This window comes from Neopelma chrysocephalum, unplaced genomic scaffold (genome assembly GCF_003984885.1).
Source record: "Neopelma chrysocephalum unplaced genomic scaffold, ASM398488v2 Primary Assembly neopelma1_97517, whole genome shotgun sequence".
Taxonomy (NCBI): Eukaryota; Metazoa; Chordata; class Aves; order Passeriformes; family Pipridae; genus Neopelma; species Neopelma chrysocephalum.
Genome location: NW_020926159.1, coordinates 1,732,668 through 1,759,738, shown reverse-complemented (window position 1 = coordinate 1,759,738; position 27,071 = coordinate 1,732,668). Strand labels below are relative to the sequence as shown.

At 38.5% G+C, this 27,071-nt stretch overlaps 1 protein-coding gene across 11 annotated transcripts in view; it reads left to right on the top strand.

Annotated features, from left to right (window-relative positions):
- The window catches only part of SUPT3H (SPT3 homolog, SAGA and STAGA complex component), a 308,865-nt gene that overhangs the window by 122,597 nt on the left and 159,197 nt on the right, over positions 1-27,071 (top strand). For 10 of the 11 annotated variants that reach the window (XR_003532413.1, XR_003532412.1, XR_003532411.1 and 7 more), the window contains exon 3: positions 10,372-10,456. Coding sequence is in view for 7 of the 11 variants with exons in the window: in XM_027672664.1 (XP_027528465.1) it covers positions 10,372-10,456 (85 nt within the window). In the remaining 4 variants the exon portion in view is untranslated. Of the gene's footprint in view, positions 1-5,623; positions 5,643-10,371; positions 10,457-27,071 lie in introns of those variants that run through there. The other variant, XM_027672669.1, reaches the window with a different exon arrangement.

The window sequence follows — 27,071 nt, the reverse complement described above, 5'->3', positions numbered from 1 at the left end:
GTAGAAAGATTATTCTGCAGAGCTTTTAGCAAAGCTTCGAAAATTGGGTTTTGATGGAATTTAGCCATATTCAGTCTGAAACATATATACCTATAAATAGTTCGTTGAAAGTAGACTTCTGTAGCATTTTGCATCAAAATTGACAACGTTTTGCATATTGACCCTGGGGGAGGAAAAAATACTTAAAAAACCTTTTACTCAAATGCATTTTCTAAGTTGTGTTTTTATATACATGTAATCATTTTTCATGTCTTAACAGTAGTCATAAAAGTTTAAGTATGGATAATCTTACAACACTTTCTGCTTGAAATTGGGCTTTAATTTACATATTTATTCTTCCAATAACATAATATACAAGATTCTGCCTTGATTTTATGTATGATATTGCTTATGAAGAGAAGTCATGGCTACTGGGGGAAGTTCATTCCTGAGGAGTAGAAGGAAGAAAATGTCATTTCTATTTCTAAAAAAGACAAGAAGGAGGATCCGGGGAATGACAGGGCAGTCATATTCACATAAATCCCTGGGCAGGTCATCCTGGAAACCATTTCTGAGCCTGTTAAGGATAAGGAAGTGATTGTGAGATGTCAGCATAGATTTATGAAAGGGAAATCACGTGTGACCCATCTGATGGCTGCCTGTGATGAAATAACCACTGTATGAGGTGTGTATAACCACGTAACCAGGGTATGAGGGACGAGCAGGGAATGCTCAACTTCAGCAAGGCTTTTGTCACTGTCTCCTGTAACATCCTCTTACACAAGCTGATGAAAGAGATAAATGAATGGACAGTGAGACAGGCTGAAAACTGGCTGAAGGGCTGAAGTTCACAGGGTTGATACCAGCAGCATGAAGTCCCTCTGGAGGGCAGTTGCTGCTGATGCATCCCAGGGGGTGATCATGGGGTCAGCACTGGGTAATGTCTTCATTAGTGACCTGGCTGATGGGACATAGGTGCACCCACAGCAGTTTGCTGATGGTGCAGAGCTGGGGGGAGTGGCTGATAGACCCAGGTGGTTGTGCTGTCATTCGGAGGGACCTCACCAGGTTGGAGAAGTGACCCAACAGGAACCTCATGAAGTCCCATAAAGGGGAATCCTTCAAGGGATTGCCTCAAGAGGGGAATAACCCCAGCCACCTGAACAGCTGGAGGCTGACCAGCTGGAAGGTTGGACATGTGGCAGCAATGTGCTCTTGGGACAGCACCCTGGGCTGCATTAGGAAGGACGCTTCCAGCAGGTGAGGGAGGTGATCCTTCCCCTCTGCTCAGCACTGGTCAGACCCCTCTGGAGTGCTGGACCCATTGCTGGACTTCCCAGTGCAAGAGAAACATGGAAGTACTGGAACAAGTGCAGTGAAGGGCCACTAAGATGCTTAAGGGACTGGAGCATCTCTCATACAAGAGAGGCTTGAGAGAGCTGGGACAGCTTATCCCGGAGAAGAGAAGGATCAGGGAAACCTTCTCAATGTCTATAAATACTGATGGGAGGGAGTAAAGCTGATAGAGCTGGGCTTTCTTCTGTGGTGGGCAGTGACCAGACAGAAGCCACTGAGCACAGACTGAAATACAGGAAATTCCACTTAAAAATAAAGAAAACACTTTTTTACCATGAGGGTGGTCAAATGTGTGGGAACAGGCAGCACAGAGAGGTTGTGGAGTGTCCATCCTTGGAAAAACTTAAAACCCAACTGGACGTAGCCCTGAGGAAATTATTTGTGAAGGGAATTGAACTGGGTGTCTCCACATGTCCAACCTCACCTCGTCTGTGATTCATGGAATGGAAGTGATAGAGTGGTATCTTCCTTTTTTCCCCTTCTGTCCTCCCAGATAGTGATTTCATGGGTATGAATTTATTAAGGCAAAAATTGGATAGAAAATTCTTACTGCATATATTATAGTGTTTTAAAAGAAATGTTAACAAAAGTTGCCCTTTATAAAGGGAAAATTTAGGGTATTTTTTTGTTTCCACAAGTTATTGAAACATTCAAGATCAGCTTAAGAAGAAGATTTAGAAGGTTCATGCTTAAAACACTTTATTGAGTCAAAACAGAATGACCTCCTGTGGAGTTGGGAGACTTTAACATCTCTGAAATTTATCCCTGAGGATTTTGTGTTATTCTTGATTTATGGTGGTGTCACTGAGGACAGGGTTTGTCTTTTTGTGAGAAGAATTGAACTTTTCTTTTGGCAGGGTGGTGGGCATTGTTAATCCTGCTGCCTGGCAGACCTCACCATTTAAAAACTCAGGGTGTAGACAAACTACTTCCGTTTTCAGGTAAACAAAGTTGCTCTTACAAAGGTCTTACATTGTTTAAGTTTTAGTGCAGCAGTGAACTTGACTGATGCCTTTGGATGATGATTTCCACCCTGATAATTGAGAAGTATCTGTAGGGAACTGTTAAGTACACATTAAAAAATTTCAATAAGCTCAAAATAATTATTCATTATGAAGTCTCTTCCTGGTTTTCCAATTTTAATACTTATAAGCATCAGTGAAGCTCATTTCGTACTCCAAATACGGAATTCCAACAACCATCTGTTAGTTGCAGGTGACATACCATCATAGATTGGGGTCATTTCTCTTTTATAAGTATTTTAATTCACATAATCAGGATTTCCTTTTGTGTACTTGTTTAACATCACAAGACCCCTCCCCAGTTTTTGGTTAAGCTTAATTTTTTGTGTTTCCAGCAGTGCAACTTCTCTTCCATCTGTGGTGGTTACAGAGGGCTTTAGCTCTTGTTTTCAGATGTTTTCCTTCTAATTTGCTCTAAATGTTCCTTTTCTAAATTTTATCCGTTTACTTGTTGCTATGTACTTTTGAATAATTAAGTGGTATTATGTAATGTTTCTCTTCTTGTTGTTTGTGTTTTTCCAATATCTGCAGACATCATCATGGCTTAATTTTAGACTGGAAAAAGCCCCATTTTGTATCTGACATTTCAGTTCCTTCCTTTACTTGCTGTTCTCACTAGTAAAGAGTCAATAATTTAGTAATCAAATTCTTAAGAGTTAATCTGATAGCATTTAAATACTAAGGCAATAGGATGTCTTCACGTGCTGAATAAGTAGATGGTAATTAGTGACTTTCTAGAGCTTCTCTTGACTTCATAGGAGCAGGAATCAGGGAGTTACTGCTGTTCACATCATCAGGGTAATGAGATACATCCCTCAGTTATTAGATATGAAAATGTGACTAATTGTCTAGCAAAGTATAGGTCTAAGAAAGGGAAATACATGGTCTCCCTTCAGCAGTTAGAGGAGGTATCAGTAGCACTTTGAAGCATTATAGAGATACAGGAATACTACCTGGGGACATATCCCATGGGAAGGGATGGGATGGACAAGCAGAAAAGACCTGGTAGAGGAAGCAATGCTGGAAGAGACGCTGAAGTCAATACCAATTAACTTCATATGCAAAATAATGTAATTACTGTTATCCAGTTAACTGAATATTACAGCCAGTTATCTACCTATAAATCTACTTGGACATACAAATTGCCTGGTCCGTGCAGCTGTGTGTGTACAACCTTAACTTCAGTGGTACCTGTTTTAAAATTGTTGTAGCTTTTGAATGCTTGTTTTCATTGTCACTTCAACATAATTTTTCTAAACTTTAAAGAGAAGTCTAACACAGCTACGACTTGCAGTTTGACTTCTATATCTCTCCTAGTAAGTCCTGGTAAAAAACTGTGTTCTGTGTGAAGTATGAAAACTGTGCATACTTGATTTCATTATTCCAAGCAGATAAATATGTTAGCTATGAACTCTGATTGGAATTAAGATTACCTTTTCTTTTAAAAGGGCTTTGGTAGAATTTACCTGATGAGCAGATAAACATATAAATAGCAATATAAATTCCAGTGCTTTTCCAGGTAGCACTGGTAGAAGATGCTGGTTAGTTAACATAACTCAGTGCTTTGATTTGGTCCCTATTTCATTAAGCTTAAGCAATATAGAGAGCAAAACTATTTAATTTTGAAGTTAATGTCTCAGTAAGTTCACTGATAGTATTAGGAAGGAGTGAAGTCTACAAAACAGCAACCTGTCACATCATCTCTCTCTGATACAGTGTAGCAACATAAAATAGAAATTATTTTGAGACCTTGTTGTTTACCCCTCTATTCCCTGTTGAAAGAATCCTTTTATTCAGGACAGTTTCTTCCTCCTGGATTTTGTTCTTTCCGCTTCTTCTCTCTGTACAATGTGTCCTCCTGTGCATGTCTGATCAATTTTCTGGTTTGGCACCAGTCATCCCTTTCCTTTCAGTCCCTACTTCTGCCTAATTTGTTTAGCAGCAGCCATGGCAAACACAATGTAGAGAGAAGAGCTAACTTTAGCTTTTGAGACTTTGAAAAAGGTACCATCCTTAGCTTATTTTCCCTGAGATGTCTGATGAAGTGATAGGCTCATTTCCATACTCATCAGAAAGAAATCTGTATTCTTTCAATTTTATGTCATCAAAGGGACCAGATCTCCCCATTTTTATCCTTGTCTTCATAGTCAATGTCTTATGGTACCAAGGTGAATTACTTCAAAATATTGTATTACTGATTTTCCAAAGTTTGATTTTATTGATTTTTAACAGTTTGAAGTGCTTGTCTTTCTGGTGTTCAAATTGCTGGAAATTTTCTGGATGTTCTTGTGCTCAATACTGTAAAACTGATCTTCTTCATCACCACCTGGCTGTCAGGTTTCCAATAATTCATACATTTAGAAAGACACTTGCTTATAATATGGAAACATCTCTGAGAATTAATATGCTGCATATTCCAGATGCATTCCTGCCAAACAGCTGACAGAAAAGAAATTTACTGTGTGTTCTTACAATGCTGAGGAGATGTGAGCCCAGGTGTTAGCCACTCCAAATATATCTAGTAGTTGATTTGTCCTCTGTGATTTTATGGGATCCTTGCCTGGTTTTAGATTTGTAGCAGTGAATTAGCTGGTTCTGTACCTGGTGAACACTTAGACCGTGATCAGTGGTAAATGCAGTAGCCTCAAGCTCAGTCACTCAGTGCTGGAGAGCCTCAATCCTCACACATGGAGACACACAAGTCTCTCTGGCACTTGCAGGCACATGGATCCCTGTGATCCACGTTCCCAATCTGGTTGCAGAAAGCAGCAAATAAATACCTCTGTGCTGAGACAGAAGTAGTATTTGCTTGCCCAGTGTGAGATCGGATCATAGAACTATAGAATCATTCAGGTTGGAAAAGACCTCTGCCATCATCTAGTCCAACCACCAACCCAGCACTGCCAGATCAACCACTAAATCATATCCCTCAGTGCCACATCTACACATCTTTTAAATACCTCCCAGGATGGTGACTCCCTGAGCAGCCTGTTCCAGTGCTTAACAGCACTTTCTGTGAAGAAAATTTTTCCTAATATAGAATCTAAACCTCCCCTGGCACAAATTGAGGCCATCTCCTCACATCCTGTCACTTGTTACCTGGGAGAAAACACCAACCCTCGCCTGGCTACAACCTTTCAGGGAGTGTGGGAAGATCCTCTCCCAGGCCTCATTTTCTCCAGCTCCTTCATCAGACTTGTGCTTCAGACCCTTCCAAAGCTCTGTTTCCCTTCTCTGGACTCGCTCCTTGTCATGAGGGGCCCAAAAGTGAACACAGGACTCGAGGTGAGGCCTTACCAGTGCCTGGCACAGGGGGATGGTCACTGCCCTGGTCCTGCTGCCACACTATTGCTGACACAGTCCAGGTGCCACTGGCCTTCTGACTGCCTAAGCACACACTGGCTCTTCTTCATCCTTCATGTAGAAACAGAGAAGGAAAATTGTTAGGGATTTCTAGAAAAGAAAAAAAAAAGCAGCACATATTTCCCACCAGACTCCCTCACTGCTTTTATACTTTCCCTAGGCTGGATTCGTCACATTTATTCAAGGTGGTAAAATCTGCATGATTTGGGGCAGCTTTGTTATGGTATGAACGCAGTAGAAGCCCCAGTAAGGGGAACTGTTTATTCTAGCTCAGTGCACTCCCAGCCACCCTGGTTATAGTTCCTTTCTGGCCAGGACAGCTTTTGGAGCCTGTGGAGGACGGGAGCTTGCAGCAGCTTTCTGTCTCCACAGTCTGCTCTCCTGGTGGTCTGGCCACCTGGAGAGCTCTCCATTGGGGTGTTTGAACCACGCCTGGGCCGTGCCTGGCCCACAACCTTTCTTAGGTGTTTAACCCCCCGAAAAATACAGCAAAAAGTGCTTTATCTATTTCTACAGCTGCCCAAGATTTTGAGGTTCTTACAAATGTCAGTCCCTGCTCCATGAGGAGCTGTCAGACCTTATCTTGTGCCAAGTATGAGCGTGTGTTTACACATAGTACCATGATACTTCATGTAGGCACTTAGTGGCTTGGACATTTACCCTTTTGATGAGCCTGGAAACATCATTACAGGAACTTAAATAGATTAGAAATAGAAGCTAAAAGTAAACAATAAAAGCGCTGCAGCAGTCTTTTCTTTCTCCATGCTACTATTTTAATCCTCTTGTGAAAATCTGGGTAAGTTGATCCCCCCCCTTGTAAAAATGTTTCCTTAAAACAGACAAACCTTTGAAATTGGATCTTCTAAGAAGGCTTTGTTATTGCATGACATGTCTAATGGGTAGATGGTTCTATTACCAGGACAGTCTTCCATAACATTTTACTGCTTTGATGCCCTGCTAATGTTGTATTTTGATACATTTCCTCTTCAGTATTTACCTGTGGAGGAACAGCTCTTTCTTTTTATTTTCAACAGAATTTTTATGTGTTTCATACGAAGACTTATTAATACTTCTAGTGAATGGAAGGTTCTTTAAAAGACTCTCATGAACCATTAAAATCAAAGCACATGTGAAGTGAAATTCATAACTTATATTAAAGCATCAAGTTCAGTTTCACTTCCCAGAAGCAAGGGCACCAAATTTTGGGTGGTGGATTTTTTTTTTTAGTGTTTTCTTTTAGTTCTTAACCTACTTTGTATTCTGCAACTTTGCAAAAATCTGAGCCCTCTGACTCTTAGTTTAGTGTTTATTCTGCTATGGAGAGGTACCATGCAAAAGTGAAGAAAAAAATGAAAGAGTTAAAGTAATAAACTACTTGTGCATTTCTAATTACTACCTCTGGTAACACAAAGAGGTAAAAAAGGTTTGTGTTTGGGATCTTAAAACATGTTATCCTAGAAGCATGTTTGAATCAAGAAACATATCAAATGCTATACAAATACAATTAATGAATATAGAAGCTTTACTTTTATTTTAGTATCTAAAAGTCACAGATCCATTGCAAAGAAAAAGGAAGTGGCTGTGGGTGGGTGTGGTGGTTTTTACTTTCTGCTTAAACCACCATGCCAGTATCTAGTTTTCTGTGTGTGGGAAAGAAGTTGGCAGAAGTTACGTGGGAAAACAGTGAAGGCAAACTGAGATAGAAATAACTTTGGAAGGTGGAAAGAGTGGAAGTGAGGAAGGAAGTAAATAGGTGCATCTGGAACTTGATTTTCTTTGTAATCGAGTTGTGCAGTTGACCTTAACCCTTCTTCATGTGTCAGCATCAACTCTGGTGTATCACAGAATCACAAAATGGTTTCTGTTGGAAGGGACCTTAAAGCTCATCCACTTTCATCCCCCTTCCATGGGCAGGGACACCTTCCACTATCCCAGGTTGCTCCAAGCCCCATCCGACCTGGCCTTGAACACTTCCAGGGATGGGGCAGCCACAGCTTCTCTGGGCAACCTGTGCCAGGGCCTCCCCACCCTCACAGGGAATAATGCCTTCACAGGGAATAATGCCTTCCTAGTACCTGTTATAAACGTGCCCTCTTTCAATTTGGAGCCATTCCCCCTTGTCCTAAGGGATGTCCTTTTATATCAGAATGGATAAAAAATATTAGATGTCTGTCTACTTTTAGAACAATGTGCTGCACCATGTTTGCATCTCTTCTGCCTCTCCTGCCATTTGTGGAACTGTTAATTCCTTGTGAGAGAGATTTCTGAATGCAGACAGGGAGGACAGCTCAATGTAGGGGCAGCATCTTGCCTCAAAACAAAACCAGAGTTTTGTTCTTGCACTTTGTTGTCTTTGGAAAAGAAACCCCAAACCCTTTAATTCGTACATGTGGGATGCTGAGTAAAACTGAACAAAAGAAATGTATGTTCAAGATGATGATGTTGGCAACAAGGTGTTTACTACTCTCTTGCATGGTTGTTTTATTTTGCATTTGAAACCTTAACAAGACAGAATAATTATTTTTAAAAATTAAAAGACCAGTAATTAAGAATGAACAGTATATTATGGTTGTGATAACTGTTCTGTTTGGTTTTATATACCCTGTGTGATTTAAAAAAAAATAAAAATTGTCCTTTTCGTTTACATATGCACCTTATTGTAAAGAAAAAAAGAAATATTTAAGCTTTATCCTATATGTGCACTTGTTTTGAATCTGTGATAGTTTTAATATTATTTAATATTTCAATATACTATAGTAATAAATATTTCTGGTTTTATATGTATTTCCCAAATACTATCTAGGTATTTGCAGTTTATAACATATTTAATAGTCTCTAGATAGATTTCTGTGGTGTGCTTATAAGTTCTAGGAAGTGTCTGACATTCTAATCCATGTACATGTGCACTGCTGCATAACAGAGAAGAAATTATTTGAGTTGTGCCCGTTTTTGAGATGTTGTACAAGATGTTATGCAACACAACTGTCTCTATAAGATGCTGAGAGTCTCAACGAGGGAGACAAATAATAGGGAACAAATCCAGAGTGTAATTTCCTCGTGCTATGACTAGTGTAGTACAGTGGGTTATGCTCAGATGCTGCCAGAGTAGTTCTTGTTGTGCTCTTACATGTGTCAGGCTGAAATTTGTTACCATTAAATTAATTTCAAATGCTGTTTGCAGAATATTGGGTATAATTTCTTTATTAGATAAAAAAGAAGAACTCTACTATAGAACTCTTGAGCTGTTTATAGATAAATTACTGTTTTACTTTATTTCAAGGTAGAAGAATGCTTTCATAAGGAAATAATTGATACATTCAGTCACCTATGAAGATTTGAATCTTGCTTATAAATAAATTTTCACTATTTTTATAAGAATCTGTAGTGTTATTTTTGGCCTGCGCTCTTTAATTTACAATGAATATATTTCACTGTACAAGTTTTTGTATTTTAAAAACTCAAGTTTAGGAGGAGAGAAAACATTGTATATTTAGAATACCCTGAAGAAATACTAAAAAGCACCGGAGTTGTCTTTCACCATAATGATGTAAGAGTGGAATAGCATTTTTTTATTATGATATCCATGCAAGGATATTTTCAGTGAGCCAGCATTGGGGCATTGTGTGGGAAATGCTCAGGCTCTGCCTTGGATCAGAGGTGCTACAAATTGAAGGTCAAGCCTTCAGAATTTCTGCAGCCCTTGTGATGGCCACTGCCCATCCCAGGTCTAGGGAGCAGTCCCAGCCTCAACTGGGTGACCAGCAGCCAAGGCAGGTGTAAAGAACAATTTCTGGCATTTCTTGGAGAAGGAATACCAGAAAAAGAAGTAGAAGAAAAGTAGAAAGAGGAAGAAATACCTTACAAAAAATGCATTGTCACAATTCTTTATGACATCTGTTGGAGTGGCTTTGCCTTTTGTTTGCAGTATTGTAGGAACACTTTCATCTCTTTATGACCTCCTGTCATATCATGTTGCAGTGTAGACATTAAGAGCCTCTCATATCTTATGTATAAAAATGTTTACCTTTAATTTTTTCCTTCTGTATCTTAGCACTAGCCTTTAGATTTGGGATAAAATATCTGTTGGCATTTTACCTTCTCAAATAGTTATTTGGTAATTTTGAAAGCGACAGGGGCTGCAAATACAGAATTATTTCTAGTGGTGCGTATGCTACAGCTTTACCAACTCTTTTCTCATGGAATCATAGAATCATAGAATGCTTTGGGTTGGAAAGGACATTAAGGATCATCTAGAGAGTTGTGGCAAGAGAGGTTGCCATTGAAGACCAAGGCAAAAAAGTTGTTGAGTACCTCAGTCTTCTTGTCATTCATTGTTACCAACATTGTTTATGAAGGGCATGAGGAGTGTACACAAATGTTCCTGCAAACTGGATTTTCCTCAGTTTCCTCAGTCTTTCAGTTTCTCTCACCACATGCTTTAATGTACGCTCTTGCAGCTTTTCTGTTCCTTTAATCATATTACTTTGGTTTATAATCCTTGCACCACTCTGAAAGATCCATTTCTTAATACAGGTGTATTAAGCTTGTTGTTATTATTCATATTTTCTTCTTTTTGTCTTTCTGAAGATGAGTTGCTTTGTTTCTTTTTAATTTATTTCCATAACCTTGCAATAAACCTCTTTCTTTCCAGGTTTTCCCTGGGAGATGCTCGAAGGCCACTCCATGAAACTGCAGTACTGGTGGAAGACATTGTCCACACTCAGCTGATAAATTTGGTAAGAACATAACCAGTAAAATAGTCTTCACTCTAAAACTCCTTCAATCCACATGACATTTTTGTGATCAAATGGCTAATAACATATTGTTCTGGTTTTAGAAACAAATAAAACACAGCAACTGAGGGTGATGCTCTGGCCTCAAGAATCTGTAGAACCTACTATTTGTCTTCCCTGTGGTTATGTCCTGTGCATGTGGGATATCTGCAACCCCACCTAACCCTGGGAGTAAAACTCATGGATTTGTTTGTAAAAACATAAAGTTGCTAAAAAGAAAAAAACTGGCAATTCATCTGAAGACTTCCTTGCTAATTTTTTTTTTATATTCTAGTATTTGTGTTAATGCATCATTTACTTAGAATTTGTGCTCCAATATTCCTATTATGTGGTGTTTTGATTTCTGTCAAAAAATAATGCAGAAATATGAAACACATGAACATATTGAAAACCAATGAAAGTGTTGTGTTAATGAGGCTGTTTTGAATCTTGTCTGTCAAAAGGAAATCTAAATTTGAACCTCTCTATAGTTTTTAATTAAAGTTCAACAATGCCTCTTAAGAAATCAATGGTATTTTATGCCATGACACGAATTTGTCACCTGACATTTTGTATGGAAAGGTATACAACCTGTAGGTTGGGAAGCATAACAATTGTGTTTTTCTTATTATAGTCTTTAGAAGACGTGTAGATGTGGCACTTGGGGATGTGGTTTAGTGGTGACCTTGGCAGTACTGGGTTAATGGTTGGACTCAATGATCTCAGAGGACTTTTCCAACCTTAATGATTCTCTGATTCATATGAAATTACCACCATGTGTGGGAAGGGACATTATATGGAACTAACATATATAGATAACACTACTATATATTATAACTAATATTTACATCTGATGAGTCCCTGGATCAGCTAGAGCTTTGAGCTGCAAGTTCCTAGATCTCTTGTCTATAATGAGCCCTTTCAGCAATCAGAAGGGTTTTTAAGTTTCAAGCTAGGTCCTGGTACTACATTAACTAGAACTAAAAACTTGTGTAAAATGTAAAATTCAGAATGGGGCACGGCACATATTATAAATATGCATGTGTATGTATAATATATATTTTATATGTGATTTATATATATTGTATATATATTTATACAGATATATTACTATCTATTTATACATATTTTTATTATATATATTTTTAATAGAAATACACTATAAATGAATTTCCCTTTGCCCACTGTTTGCCTGCAGACAGGTGTTTTCCTTCAGCTTTGCACATAATCCAGCAACCATTCAGTAGTTTCCTGCATCTCAGCAAATGCCTTGGCATCCCTTCCAGCTCTGGGCAGTTTCTTTCTGCTCATACCTCTGCAGCCCAACAGTGTATCCCTGTCTCTGCAGTCTCCTGGCATCTTTGTGCCGTGGATTCTTTCCTTATTACGCTCCTCTTGGTCTGTCCTGAACGTGCCCCGTGGCTCCTTGGAGGGGACAACGTCTCTCCCCTCTCTGCGGGTTTCCCGCTGGTTAAACACGCTGCTCCGGGCATATATTTGTAATTCTTATTGCAGCTTTAACTCTGACAAAGTAACATTTTCTCTCTGTTAATGACCCGTGTAATTTATGCAAACCGGTGGCCGCGGCTTTGCTCTTCCCTCTTCCCTCCGCAGTAACGCGGTGGAGTCTGTGCTGCTCAGTCCCGCTGAGCTGAGCTTTACACCAAACCCTGCCTTTGAGAAAGCGCAACCTGCGGCCATGTGGTCTTTGCACTTTAATCAAAGCCGGGCACTTACTCGGGGGCCGGCGTGACCCGGGGTTAACCCCGCGTGGGGTGTAGGAGCGTGTAGGATTTCCTGACAGAAGGAAGAATGGGAACGGAGCGGCAGATAAACAGCTTTTCTAACCTTTCCCCTCCCAGCCCGAGACAGCACTTTATTTGTGAGGAAGTGAAAGTATCTTTAATAGCTCATTGCTTTGACCTCTGACATTCACATGCCGGAACTCTTAAATCAGGAGCGTTTTACATGCTCCGGACTTCTGATAGGGGATTTTGCACATTTGTCATCCTTAGCTGCGTGTCCTTATTGAGCTATTCTATGTAGCCATATGAAATTTTCACTTTAGTTGTAGGTATTTGCGTGGGTATTTGCCCAGTAGTAGAAAAATGCTATTTTCATAATTGAAGCTGACTGCAGATGTGAATTTATTGCTCACCACCCAGATTTTGTCATATTATTCATGTTAATGGACTAGGCAGTTCTCACTATGTAATGTAGTAATTTCTTCTCAAAATTCATGTCCATTTTTTCCATAACTAACACATGTGTAAGGCTAAACTGTAGAAATGACTTTTATGCCTACAATAAAGCTGGCACGTTGCACACATCCTTCATAGTAAACATTTGTAAGAAGAGCTTGTAGTTGTTGATTAAGTCCAGGTTTGAGCTTCTGAATTAAAAAATAAGTTGCCAGCATGATTACCTTTGATTGGTTGACTTTTGATATCTCACAGGTTTATAGTTCCAGCTTCCTATTTTCAGAGTTGATCTGAAGTCTATTAAATCAGGGTCTGGTATGGACAGATTTATACAGTCACTGCTTCAAACCACTTCATGAAGTCCGGCTGCTGGAGCAGATGGGGCACTAACAAGGCAAATTCCTGGAAAGCAGACTCGTAAGAGTCTGCATCACGTTTTATGATCAATTTTTGGGTGTATTTTGAACAATATGTACACTGCTTTACAGTGAGGGAAATTCTACTAAAAGCGTATAGCAATGTGTAGAAGGAAATGAGCATCTCCAGAGGAAGATTCATGTCATCCTAAAATTACTTTCTGAGTTGAATGAGCTTGTATCTCTCAAGGAATGTATTTTCTCAGCTGACTAATAAAGGGATCCTTTGACAGCTGGCTGGGGTTTGAATATCTAGGAAATCAGCCTAAAGGTTAAGAGATAAATTCTATCCAATTTGTGTCAGGATGCTAGCATGAGTTTGAATTTTTTATGCTTATATTGTAATTATAATTCTTTTGTTATTTGCATATCAAGCAGTAGAAAACCATAAAAACCCTATGCTAGAAGGAGAAAGTTCTGTACATTTTTTGGTCAAGCATAATGTATTTGAAGAGCACAATGAATTCAAGTTAAATATGAAATCAAATTCACCGTTGACTGATCTAAACATTCATCTATAGGTAAATGTTTAAGGGATTTATGGATGCCTTCATATTACTCTAAAACTGTATTTATTTATGTGTGCTAAGACTAGAAGTTCCAATCAAGGCTATGTTGTTCTATATGGTTAAGCACAAGTAGCAGTACACAAGTAGTATAAGGAAAATTGTGCCTGCAAAAAAGGTTCAACAGGGAATGCAAAATCACAAAAGGGACAAGCTTTTAAATTACTGACTTTTGGTGTGGAACGAGGCCTCTTTTAGTTCCTTCTTTCATGGTATTCTATACAATCTGCATGTGCAGTAAGAAGGTTATGAAGCATCATCTTTTATAATAATTAATATCTATTCAGACCCTTCAAAGGGGAACTCAGAGATCCTACTTTAGGACAAATCAGTATTATTCAGCACTTTGTCAAAAAAAAAGAGGCTGTAACTAAGAGGAATGGAATAGGAATTTTTGTTCATTATTAAACTATCATTGAGAGGTTTGTCATCAAAATAGCTTAAGTCTTGAACACATACAGATGTAAAATTTTTTGGAAATTGTTTTATATAATATTTAAGAAAGAGGAAAAGTCCCTCCTTGCCTTCACCAGCTCTCTCCAGAATTTTTATCATGCTGGAGTGGATCATAAGAAAATGTAGTCCTATTAGACTAATATTAAAACCTATTATTGTCTTCTCTTGATAGGGCCATAACTCCCTGTTCATGCTTCAGATGTCGTGATCACAGGTGAATAGACAATAAGATCACAATGTGCTACTTAAATCAAAAAGACTACTAATGAATTACCTTCCTGGTGCTGGGAATGTGTCAGCTGGGTGTTTGTTACCAGAATGCAGTACCAGCAGTTAATTCTTGGGGCATGCTGAGTGTGGCAGGAGAAGTGCAGACACCTGCTTTCACAGAATTTGGTTATAGATTTGAACTTCGGTCCTTTACATTTTTTTTTCGGAGATATTGAATGGCTTCTGGGGAGAGATTAGATTTGTTTTTACAAAGTGAAAGATATTTCAGTGGTAGAACAGGGTTCAGCAAGGGAATATGAAAATTACATGTATGCACACCAAAAATACAGGTAAGTAACTTTATCTGTCCATGAGGGAGTGGCTGCTTGGAGGGAAGGCTACAGCACATTGCAGCAGCCTTGGACTGCATCCTTTAAATGTTTTATCTGCTGTAATTCTTTGTAATGTGTGATAAGTCATCGTGGAGGCTGTCATGAATGATAGAATTCATGTTAATAGAATTGTGGTTTTCTCCCTGTCAGCTGATGTGTGTCTGCTGGAAAGTGGGCTCTGATCTCTTCAACTGATGTCAAATGATTTAAGCCAAACCCACTCGGTTGGCTTTTTTTAGAATGCAGTAGCATCAACTCAAAGGAACTTCAGTTGCCCAAAATCATATTGAACGTGTTGTCTGTTGGGATTTTTTTTCATCATTTACTTTTATCTTCCTATGGAAGAATTTAATTTCATACAACTTGTACTGCTACTTAATACCATAAATATCCCACTCTTGCTTCCTTTGTAGGTTTGGGTCCCATGTTACATATATGCATATATGAACACTTTGTGTGTACACATGGATAATTTTAATTTTTTTCTTGTTTATTGCTTCTGGAAATTATTTTCCTCTTACACAGATAACATATTTAATTCAGAATCAGCCCTTTCGTCTCAACCAAAGTGCAAAGCACAGGTCAGCAGGTGAATAATCTGCACTGGAATACACAGATTATATTAATTTGCAGCAGTAATTCATAGGTAGAAAACTTAAGAGTGAGATGCAAAGATTCAGCAGTATGCCAAATCCTGAGTAAGTCCATAGTAAATCCATCCTGTGGAGTAAATTGCTTTTTATTGTAGGAAGTTTAGTAAAGATTGGGTAGTCATTTGCCACTATTTGCCTAGGAAAAGGAAAGGTGAAACACAGAGACAAGCATAAGGGTAGGTTTATTCATGCAAAATGCTAAGTTACTTATCACGATCAGCATGAATTCTGTGTTTTCAAAGGGCTGTCCATTTTCTGGATCAACATGATGTACTTTCTTCCCTTCCCAGCCTTATTCCTGCAGCTGTTAACCATTTTATTGCGGTTTAAAATGGAAGAAGGAGGAGGAAAAACTCACATTCATGTGCCCATCAGAAGAGAAAGACTATGACAATGGGAAAGGGAAGTAGAAAAAAATGAGTATTTAAACTGAAACAAGGTCCATTACAGCCTGTTCCTACAGGTATTTTTTTTTAAATCAGGTCTCACTCGTTATTGGTTCAGAAACTGGATTAGTCATTTTAATGTTTGTAACCTCACACAGTTCCAGGTTTGTTTACTGCATTTTTGAACTGTTAGACTTGTAACCTTTATATACATAATTGTAGCATTTCTGACATTCCTTTTAAAAAGGAAAAAATTGTAACAAGCTCATTCATGAACAGGAATTGCCCACTGATAAAAACCAACAGCGTGAAGCAGTCTTCCCTCTTGATCCCAAAGGTACGTGCAACTGTCACTTATGCCACCCCAGCAACGGGAAAAGTCCTTGTTTTATGAGTCTGTTTTAAAACAGTAATAAAGTTTCCTGTGCAGGACATTAATTAGAGGGGTTATCAAAATAAGACAAACTAATATAATTTGTGATTGTACAAAATAAAGGAAGTCGAGGGTACCATAGGGACCTAATGAATCACAGGATGGAAACAATCTTCTGGCTAACTAAACATCCAGACTTTGTAGTAAGTCACAGGGTGTATACACAGCTCGGCAAACCGGAACACGCTGTGTGTTTACAGGGATGGGATAAAGGGAGTTCACAAAAACCAGCTGGGAAAAATCCCTCCACTACTCATTCTGTTCCTACTGTAGAGTCAATTAAACAACATATATACATTTGCAGCAAACACATGGCACACCTGCCCTGGAAGAAATCAAACTGGAAAATAAGTCTGGAATATAAATTTCCTGGGTACCAGCACTGTGCATTTGTTTGCATTTCCCATGTGGGATAGAAAAGAAGAGATGGGACTTTATCTCTTGCAAGTAGTTGTTAATTGTTCCCTGTGGATTTGCAGCATTTAAATGTGGTCAATATTTGGGTTTATCTGATAGGTTTATACAGTAATTTATATGAAAATCTGTGTCCTGAATTTTCTGATTTTGATATGAGCTGTCACTTGTTCACCATATTCAGACCTATTTATTCTAAAGCACAGAATCTACTTCAGGAGATGATTCAGGAGTCCCAGTAAAGGATTCTGGGCTCTCTCTGTTCTTTCTCTTAAGATGAAGGATTTGATGACTTACTTGGCGAGACGTTTTGGTTTTTTCCATGGTGGATCTCTCTGCTATGAGACAGAGGTGCTGCTTTTTGCCTGGTCATGCGGAGATGTTGCTCAGCATCCAGTGGTGATAAACTTTACTGACCTTAAAAGTGGAAAGACTAATATACTGTTATTAAGAACCCTAAATTATAAAGGAATTAATATGTTCACATAAGTCAAGCAACACATTCTATAGTAAAGAAAAAGATCCAAAGCACTGACTTAATTGAATGGAAAATACAAAGTGGTCAATGGTTAAAGGTTGGGTTGTAGTGCATATAACATAGAAAGAATGATGGTAATGCAGGCAGCTGTAATACCAGTGTTTCCTGATTTTTTATATCAATCTGGACCTTTATTAAAAATTTCATAGATTTATATGTTGTACATGTATGTGGATACATGTGTTTATATGTACAAGGCTGTTTTTTCCACCCTTCACACATCAGATTCCTGTTTGGGCTGTTGGGCAAAAGGAATGAAATATGTTTGAAATTTCACTCATGGGGGCTTTGGAATTTGTGGCATTCTAAAATATATATATATGTACTCAATTCCCTTGGCTTCTGGGGCTTTTATGACAGAGCTGATAAGCTGATCCCAGCCTGAGATGCCAAAATACAGATACATGCTCCATTTAATTTCTATATATAATGTTAGGAGTGTAGCATAGGTTAATAGCTATTGACATCTGGGATGAGCTGAGATGAGCAGAGACATTCAGTGTGTACAGATGCAGTGTCCTGGATGTTTGGGTACTTCTATTGATGTCATTTACTAACAAATCAAGATGTTAAGTTTGAAAGTAATCATTAGATTTTTTTTGCTCAATATGATGCTCTCTGGTAAATCAATATTTTGATTATGAGTTTGAAAATCATAATTACATTCCAAGTTCCAGAAGTCAAATGGAAAACTGATATTCAGGGTTTCATTCTTTCTTTAACTTGTTTGTGTGGTGTAAACTGAATATTACAAGTAAATGAGATGATGACAAGTAAATGAACATGTGTGTAAAGTCCATATCTGCCTTGTATTCTGATTCTGGCAGCAATTAGCAAATGAAATTAAAAGAATATGAAATTTATCAATGTTGTGTGACACACAGATATTTGATAAGGAAGATGAACTTCAAGTTAACTTTCAAAAGCATCTGTGTGTCTTTGAAATCAACTCTAGAATTCAATAAACGGTGTTGGGGGGGTGTTAATTATTATTTTTATCATCTTACTTGCTCTGTTTCAAGAAAGTGTCCATATATGTAAACTGGCAGTGCCTGGTGGCAGGTAACATTCCTTCTGCTTCTTCTCTGGGATCCTGAGTGGATTCACCTGAACAAACACAAAGGCAAACATGTTTTTCTAAAGCTGAAGTAATGATGCCTGATCATCTTTTGTGTCACGAGAGATAAATGGGCACTTCCAGCATGTGATTCTTCACGTCCCAAAGTAGTTATTTAACATTCTAGACATGCATTTTAAATCCGGACTTCTTAGTAAAGTGAGAGACATCTCATCTCTGTGGCTTCTGGCACTAGCTGTATTTCTTTAATGTATATATTTAGTCTTTCACTGATTCTGAAAAAAAAAAAAGGCAGCCTGTAAACTCTAAGTTGTGAAAGACACAAACTGATTTATGGATATCTGTGATGAAAATAGAATAGTGTAAAATTCTGCATGGTCTTTAAGTGTAACTCATAAACCTTAAAGGTCATCTTAGAGTGGTTAACAGAGCAAATTCATTGTAGTTTTTAAATCACCTTATCTGATTTCAAGCAAACCTGATAGTTTCAGAATAACTTTTTTTAGGGAGATTGGCTTGTTAACAGTGTTATGCAGCTACAAGGAAATGTGGTCACAGCTGCTTCTGGTTTCTTAGCTAATCCACCTGATTGGAAACAACAGGTTTTTGATATTTTTCCATTTCTTACACTGACACCTAGTGTTCAGAGGTCCCGAGTTTCTAATACTGCACTTGGTTATTAATAAACAGCTGTCCATAACAAAGTTCTCCACCTTTGTCAACATCTTCCATTTCTGTTCTTCTGCAGAAGAAAACAGTTACTGAAGGCAAAGGTGGTACCATCATTCAAAACTATTTTATTTTGGAAATGGAAATAGTGCACAGCTACTGGAAAACTTGGCAGAAGCTATTTTACTTCTTGAAGCACTGCAAGATCTGTTTTCTTAAAATTTAAGTGCTTTAGTTTTGGCAAATACAACCCTTTTGTGTCTGTAAGTGTCACTGGCCAACAGAAACAGCGATAACAGCAGAAACCCTTAGATCAGTATTTATTTAATTGTGGGAGATGTCGATGCGTTTTATTTCTGTGTTCTTTTATCTTCCAGCCACGAGTTCTACCTGATAGGACTGTTGATGGCTGCACAGTCCTTGAGTGCACAGAAAATAACTTACACACAACAACTTGCACAAACAGTCTTTTGTCTCAGACTTGCAAATAAATGGAGCAAAGCAAGTATGGACTGTAACCTGTTCCTGACAAAGATGGTAACTGAGAGTAAGATTTACTCTCTGCTTTACCTGTGATTTTGAAGTATGTTAACAGAAGAAATTTCGTCTTCTAAAATAATATATTACGAATTTTGTGTGACTGTATCTAAATCAGTGATTTTCTTCTGTTTTAGTGGTGGGTTTCAGGAAAAAGTGAAATATATTCAGGCATAGAAAATGCATTTTGAGTTTATTCTTGATTTGATGATTCTTCCCTTTTTCTTTTCATGACTTTTCTTGCAGATGCACCAAAAAGCCACCTTTCCAGTGCTTCACCACCCTCAAAGTAAAGAATTTCTTCACAATACTTAATCTAAACCCACCCTCTGTCAGTTTAAAACCATTCTCCCTTGTCCTGTCACTACATGCCCAGAGTGCCCATTTTCATTTCTTGGGTAAAGGCATTGTACTTCTGCGTGTGGTACATCAGATACTGTTCTACATAATTGCCTGTCAGTGGCTGATATTCCTGTGAACCAGAGCCTGCTTCATGGAGAACTAAGACAGTAGAGAGAAATGTTACTTATAAGATACAATTTATTTGACTTCTTTCAGGCATTTATGTTAGATATTAGGAAGAAATTCCATGCTGTGAGAGTGGTGAGCCCCTGGCACAGGTTGCCCAGAGAAGCTGTGGCTGTCCCATCCCTGAGGTGTCCAAGGCCAGGTTGGACAGGGCTTGGAGCAACCTGGGATAGCAGAAGGTGTCCCTACCCATGGCAGGGGATTGGAACGAGATGATCTTTAGGATCCCTTCCAAGTCAAACCATTCTGTGATTCTGGGATTTGTTTTCAGGGTGAGGTGCATTTGGACTCAGAATGGTGATTTTTGTCTAGTGACTGTAAATGATGCCGTGGGTGACCAGCTCAGGTGGAGACGTCTGTGTTTAGTCAGATAACTCCCCTATGACAGAAGTCTTGAAGCAATGCAAAAAAGAAAGGAGGAAAACAGGAATTTCTCTGATGGCAAAAGGAAATGCCAACAGTGTCAAAAGCAGCAGAAAAGTCAGAGAAAATAAAGACATACTAGAGGCCCAGGTTTCTGACCAGGAAGAGGCACACAGTGTCCCATATATGAACAGTTTTAAGGGATGGGATTTATAAAAAGTCAGCTTGGAGCTGTTCCAAGACAGAGTTAGAAGAGGGGAAGTCTGTGCATTAGCTGAAAACTGCATGGTCTGTGTTTTTTAATAGATGAAGAGGGAGAAACAAATGGGAAAAGATTTGGAGAGACAGGATGGATTGAGATTCGGTTTCTTTAAAAGAGAGGATAGACAGAGGACATCTGTATAGCGGGAGGGAAAGTACCAGAGAGCAAAGAAAAATTGAAAACTAAGTAGGCAGGATATGATGCAGCTACTGAGGTGGGTCAGAGTTGGGAAAAAGGCCAGTGATTTATGACAAGAGAAGGTGTTCAGGAACAAAAACTAAGTGCAGCCTTATGGGAATGCTCTTATTTTCTCTCTTGGAGCAGAAAAATTACAGAGCTTAAAGTGGAACCCAGGCTGTGAGTAAGGAATGGGAAGCCTGAGATTCAGCAAAGAATTGTTTAAATAAGTGGAATAAAGGAAGACAAAAACAACCTTGTAGTGGGAACAGTTTGGAAGAGGTTCCCATGACACTTCCTCAAAATGTTCAATAGCAAGAGAATGGGAATAATTGAAATAAGAGGCAGAGGAGTTTGAAAGAGAAACTGTGGCTGGTGCATTGGAGCCTGCAGAAGGTTTGGTCTGGAGAATGAGTGTGGGAAGTAGCTTTACAGGACATTAAGTGCTGATGACAGGGAAGTCATCAAGAAATAGTAAATGGAGGGAGAGTCAGCAGATGTGTTACTCCCAAATTGAATCTCTGATGAGGCCAGAGAAAGAACATGGGTAACGATGAAGCAGGTGGAACATGGCCATTGGTGTCACCTTGGAGGAGAGCGCAGGATGAGGACAAAGGGGAGAGACAGATTCTACATTTCACTGAAGAATTCATGGTAAAATAGAAAGTTTTTTGACAAGTGCTTCTTCTGTGGACAGCACCATATGTGTGGAAGTGTGAATGTGGGTGTCTGCACTGTCACATACATGCAATCATGGATTCATATATATAGATTAAAAATAAGTGCCTATATAGCGCTACACAGCCTGATGCCACATATCAACTTCAATATACTCAGCAGACATTGCTCCTAACAACCATTCTCACAATACTCAATAACTACATTTTTTTATCATCTCTAATTCTTGAGTATGTTTTTACATTGTTTGCCATTTTTGCCTTATGTTATGTCACCATCATTCCAAATAGGGAAAAAATTGGATCACTTTACCGATGAGAAATTAAAGTACAAAGAAGACAAAGTGGATTTTCCCAAAGTCGTGAAACAAATTAATGGTAGAGCTGAAAAAAAGTAGACAGATTGTAGCTGAGAGGGAAGCTGTGCAAAGCTATTTTACACTGAAGCTCTGTGTCTCAGCCAATTGAATTTTTATTTGACAGTCCAAAGGCGTAATAACTTTTATTGTAAGAGGAAGAAAAATACATCAAGGCTAATATATAATGGAGGACCTACTAGGGATATGCATAAATGCATATCCTGTTCCCTGTGTATACAAGCTTAATTGTGTCTCTTTTAATTTTGCTGTTTGATTCAACAGGATTGTCAGGTAATCATCCTATTGAAAGTACAGAAGAGGGTAAAATTTCAAATACCTTTGTAATCTCTTATGGCTGTTAAAAGAAAAGATTTATTGGTATCAAATTTTATTGCATTCTTAGAATTTAGGGATTGATTGTCTGCTAGTTTAGCTTACTTGTCTCTTCCAGTTAGAAACCCAAACACAACAGAAGAAAGACATTGCATTGAAGCTGACATGCAACAAGTGAGTGAAAGTTCACTTGGCTTTTTCTCTCGGCACCAGGTGCAAAAGTTGGCTAAAAGTGCCGTGGCAGGCAGTTATTTTAGAGCAGTTTCTGGTTTAGTGTTTTATCAAGCCCAGGAGTGAAATATTCTGCAACTACTGCAGTTTCACAAAGCTGCTTTTTAAGGTAGAACTCTGAATTGTTTCACTAATTAAAATGGCCTAGTACAAACATTAATCATACAGTAACTGTTAATGGGAGGGTTTTGGGGATTTATGGAGGGCCATGGATGATATTTTAGAAGTGTGTATAATTTTTTTGTTTAATACACAATACACTTGCACTTTCCAAATATACCAGGGGTTCTTGAAATCCTGAGGAGTATTTATGATTTTCTACATTCCCTCTTATAAATGCTGGAGGAGGTGTATTCATTTCTGAAGTAAAACGACTTTAAGAGTGTTCCAATTAGTGATTTGACTAAATCTGATGGGTTTTTTCTTGAATAGCTGCTCCATTACCACCTTATAGTACACTTTAAAATACTAGTTCTCTAAACTGCAGCTTTCTCAGAGTGAAGGTGGAGGCTCAATGATGACATAAGCTCCAGAAGTGTAGAGTTCAAGTGGTTTGGATGTGGGATTGCCAAATAACACGGGTTTGGTTTGTTTTCATTTTATTACACCGATTCTCCTCCCCAGATGTCTTGGATTTCTGTGGTACCCCCCCTTGCCTTAGATTCTTGCTCCTCGTAACTAACTGCTTTTTATTAGTCATCCCACTAATACTCGGCGTTTTTACTCAGCACCTGTTTTCTTCAAAGCACTTAGCAATAATAACTGGTTAATCCTCACACAGGTCCTGAATTTCAGTGTCATTCCTGGTCACACATAAAAAGTGAGCTTGATGATGTCCCTAAAATTGTGTAATGGCTTTGACACCTGTACTTGGACTTTGCCTGTTCCATGTCCCACTACCCAGGCTGATCCTCGGCCTCTCCACATGCTGAGTTTGTGGCACACCAATTATAAATTGAGCATTTCCTTGTGGTTAATGACACATTTTTTACCCTGATTGCTCTGGAATTTGCATCCTGAACTGTGCAGAAGAACTATGCTGTCAGGAGCCTCAAGAGGTCATCTGAGCCATATCTGATCCTGAACTAATTTTGGCCTTTGTTCAGACAATTTCTTAAATATATGCATATAAGTGGGTGTGTATGTGTATATATACAATTATTTATTGAATCAAGCCCTATTTCTGGAAGAATTATGGATAAATGGCTAATCAAAGTTTAATGTAAACTACCAGCGATTGCTTTGAAATACTTGCATAGATTGGATTGCTGTGGGAGGTACTAGTACAACAGATTTATACTGAGAAGGGCAATTCTGTTAAATCTAGTGTTGTGCCTTCAGGAAGTATTGCTTCCTTTTTTTTATTTTCCTTTTTTCCTTTTTTTTTTTAAATTTTTTATGGACTTACAGCAAGAAATCCATTCACTAGCTCAAGTAAGGTGGTGATTTTGCTGCTTAATAAACCCTCAACTAGTTTGACTATTCTTGGCCTGTCCATCTGAAAGCTACAACTTTATGGAAACAGAATGAAATAAAGTCTTCTCTAATATGTCACAAATCACAGTTAAAACTGGAAATCCAGTCTGACACTGTGGTCTTGATTTGTATGGTTTGCCTACCCTTTTTTTGTTTCTGCAAGGCAGTATATGTGTTTGAAGGCTGGAGTTCCAGCCAGGATTTTCAGTCTTAACTGTGAATTTCCTTCCTTTAACAGGTTTAAAGCAAGCCTTTCAGATTGCTTCAGTATAGCTTTTAGGACTTGAATTTCCTTTGTGTTCATTTTGGTCCTTTTCCAGTATTTATCCATACATTTGAAACTCCTTCAAATCTGTGTGTATGGGAGGTGATGGCATTCCTATTATATTCCTGTTAGACTTGATTCAAATGATGCCTGATTTTCAACTCAAATACTGCAAGCCTAAAATTCAGGCTGTTGCTCAAGCGTTACAGGGTTCATGTCCAGCTCAGAGGTCTCTGTAATTAGGGTGTCTGGCTGGAAAACAAGAATTCCATTTCCTGAAAAATTGAGACGTTTTGACATTTGCTTTACTCTTTCATCAGAACAAAACTAAAAGCTTTTTTTAAAAAATTGTACAAATCTATTGAAATGAAGAAGAATCTTGTCTAGCTGGTAGCCCAGGGTATAGGACAACAGCCCTGGAGAGGAAAGACTTGCTGGAACAGCATCAACTTGACCCTGAGTGTTCCATATGCTGAGTGAGTGCCATAATATAAGACTGTTGAATACATCTTTTGATGTTATTATTTTTCTATATGATCATTGAAATATTGCTATTTGCACTATATGCAAAATTGTTTCAAGGGATATGATTTTTCCAATAAAATATATTTCATTTCAAGGTACTGACCAGTGCTCATGACTAAATTAATAAGATATTTCACATGTGAACTTAACCCAAAATAATCCTTAATAGTGATTATTTGTAGTTCAAAAATTCAGCCTAATCTTTTGCTTCAGCTATAGCTGCAGGGTCTCGTAAAAGCTTGACTGCTTTTTGTTTATTCACTGTATTAGTGGTGAACTTCATTATTTACAAAAAGTTATTTTAAACATTTTGCAGGTTTAACTCTACTACATTGTTGTAGTACAATACCAAATGCAGCAAAATGTTGTCTGAACAGATTTGATGGTAGATATATCGATCTCTAGTCTCATCTATGATGGGATTTTTTTTCTTAGCATATACAGCCCTCTGATACTGCTTATACATAAAGAAGTATGTTTCCTTCTTTAAGGAGTGTTTTCTTCCCACTCCACTTGTTCTCCACAATTTCATGTTAGGACAATTTTTGGAAAGGTCACTATAGAGAAAACTCAATCCAAATGATTGAACCTGCTCCAGGGGAACTGGCTTTAGCAGGGGGGTTGGATTAGATGATCTCCAGAGGTCCCTTCCAACCCCAACCCTTCTTTGATTCTGTGAATTTAGATCCCAGTGAATGTTCTTTCTTTAAAAATAAAAATTCTTTGGACTTGTTGCATCAGTACTACATGAAATCATTTGCATGTTTGAAGCTTGTCACAATTCTCTGCTATATTCTGTATCAGGGGTTGGTGGCCTCTATTAAAAAAATGATGTCGAACTTCTCCATTAGAATAAAGTTAATATTGTAAAGTTAATTTTTTTCAGTACATTCTTATGGAGAAAAGCCACTTTGTTTAGTTCTGAAAAGCAAATACTGTCTTATTCCAAATTCCTGCTAAACCTCCCATCTATTTTAATATCTGCAAAAATGTCCATACCAGTTGATTTTTCTGAGATTATTGTTATCCACATTGCATGTTATGTTTGTGTGTGCTGTCTCTCCTTGATGTGACAACATCCTCCTTTTTATTTGACTGTGTGATGGCCAACACTTCAATCCCATGACCCACCAGTATCAGTAGCATATTGCTGTATGCTCCTCCAATAGAAATAATAAACAACTGAATAAATATATAGCAAAAATTAATAACTAAGTGAAAAAGGGACTTATTTTAACATCTCTGAAGATAATACAATTTCAAGTTAAGGTAAGGACCTCAAATGACTCTTAGGCCCTTGTTGGGATGTTTTGGTAGAACTGTGTTCCACTATAAGCTGTCAAAGCTACTTAAAACTGTCTTGCAGGACTACGTGTACTTGAAACAGCAGCTCAGAATCACGGTAATGAAAGGTTTACGTCTCACCATTATGCATTCTGTGTGTATTTTTTGTATTCTTGCAGTCATAAAAATGAACAAACACCCGTTTTGGGAAGCAGGGCTGGAATATTACTTGCTCATAGATTTAATTAGTTATTTTTCTCTTATCTGCTGCTACAGCTCCTGGAGCCCTTTCTACCCCATCCACTCAAAAGATGGGTAAGAGGTGTCTCTAGTTGGATTTTCACCTCAAATCATTCTTTATCACGTCATTTCAGGGGTGTTTTTTGGGGGGTGGCAGGTTTTTTATGAGCCATCAGGCTTTTCTGCAGTTAATCTAACAAAGACTTAATGTTACACAGAAGTTATAGCTCTGGTGGATTTCTGGAGGATGGTTAATGCAGAGCTTACATTTCATATTCTAAGGGAAATGTAGTGCCGTTCCGCCGCCGTATGCCATGCGTTTCATTAGTGCTGGAGACAGCAGGAGACTATTTTGTGGAAATGTTTCTGTCACTGTCAGTAGAAACATGCCTGTCTGGTTGAAAAATAGCCTGTGTCTTGCCAGTTTCCCTACTTCTAAGCAATTGCAGTAGGAGGATGTTAATCTTAACCTGTCACAACCCATTTCACATCCAAATTTTTATTAAAGTTCCAAATGCTTCAATAATATAAGTATGGGAGACAGGACTGTGCTCTTACTCAAGAGCTGCTACCCCTCTCAGGTGCAGGAAACACTTTAATTAGTGTTTATTAGTGTTTAGTAGTTAGATGTGCTGGAACTCCCAACCAGGCTCTGCCAAGGCATGTGAACCCTGCAGCGTTGGCTGGAGTCAACTCAAGAGCACTGGATTGTGGGTCTCATGTCTGTTCTGCTGACTGTACACCAGGAATTGCATGTGGGCAAAAAAAGGGGGTTTTGGGCTGCATCCAAAGCAACGTGAGCAGCATATCAAGGGAGGGCATTCTGCCCCTCTGCTCTACTCTGGTGAGACCCACCTGCAGAGCTGCCTCCAGCTCTGGAGTCCCCAGAACAGGAAGGACATGGACCTGT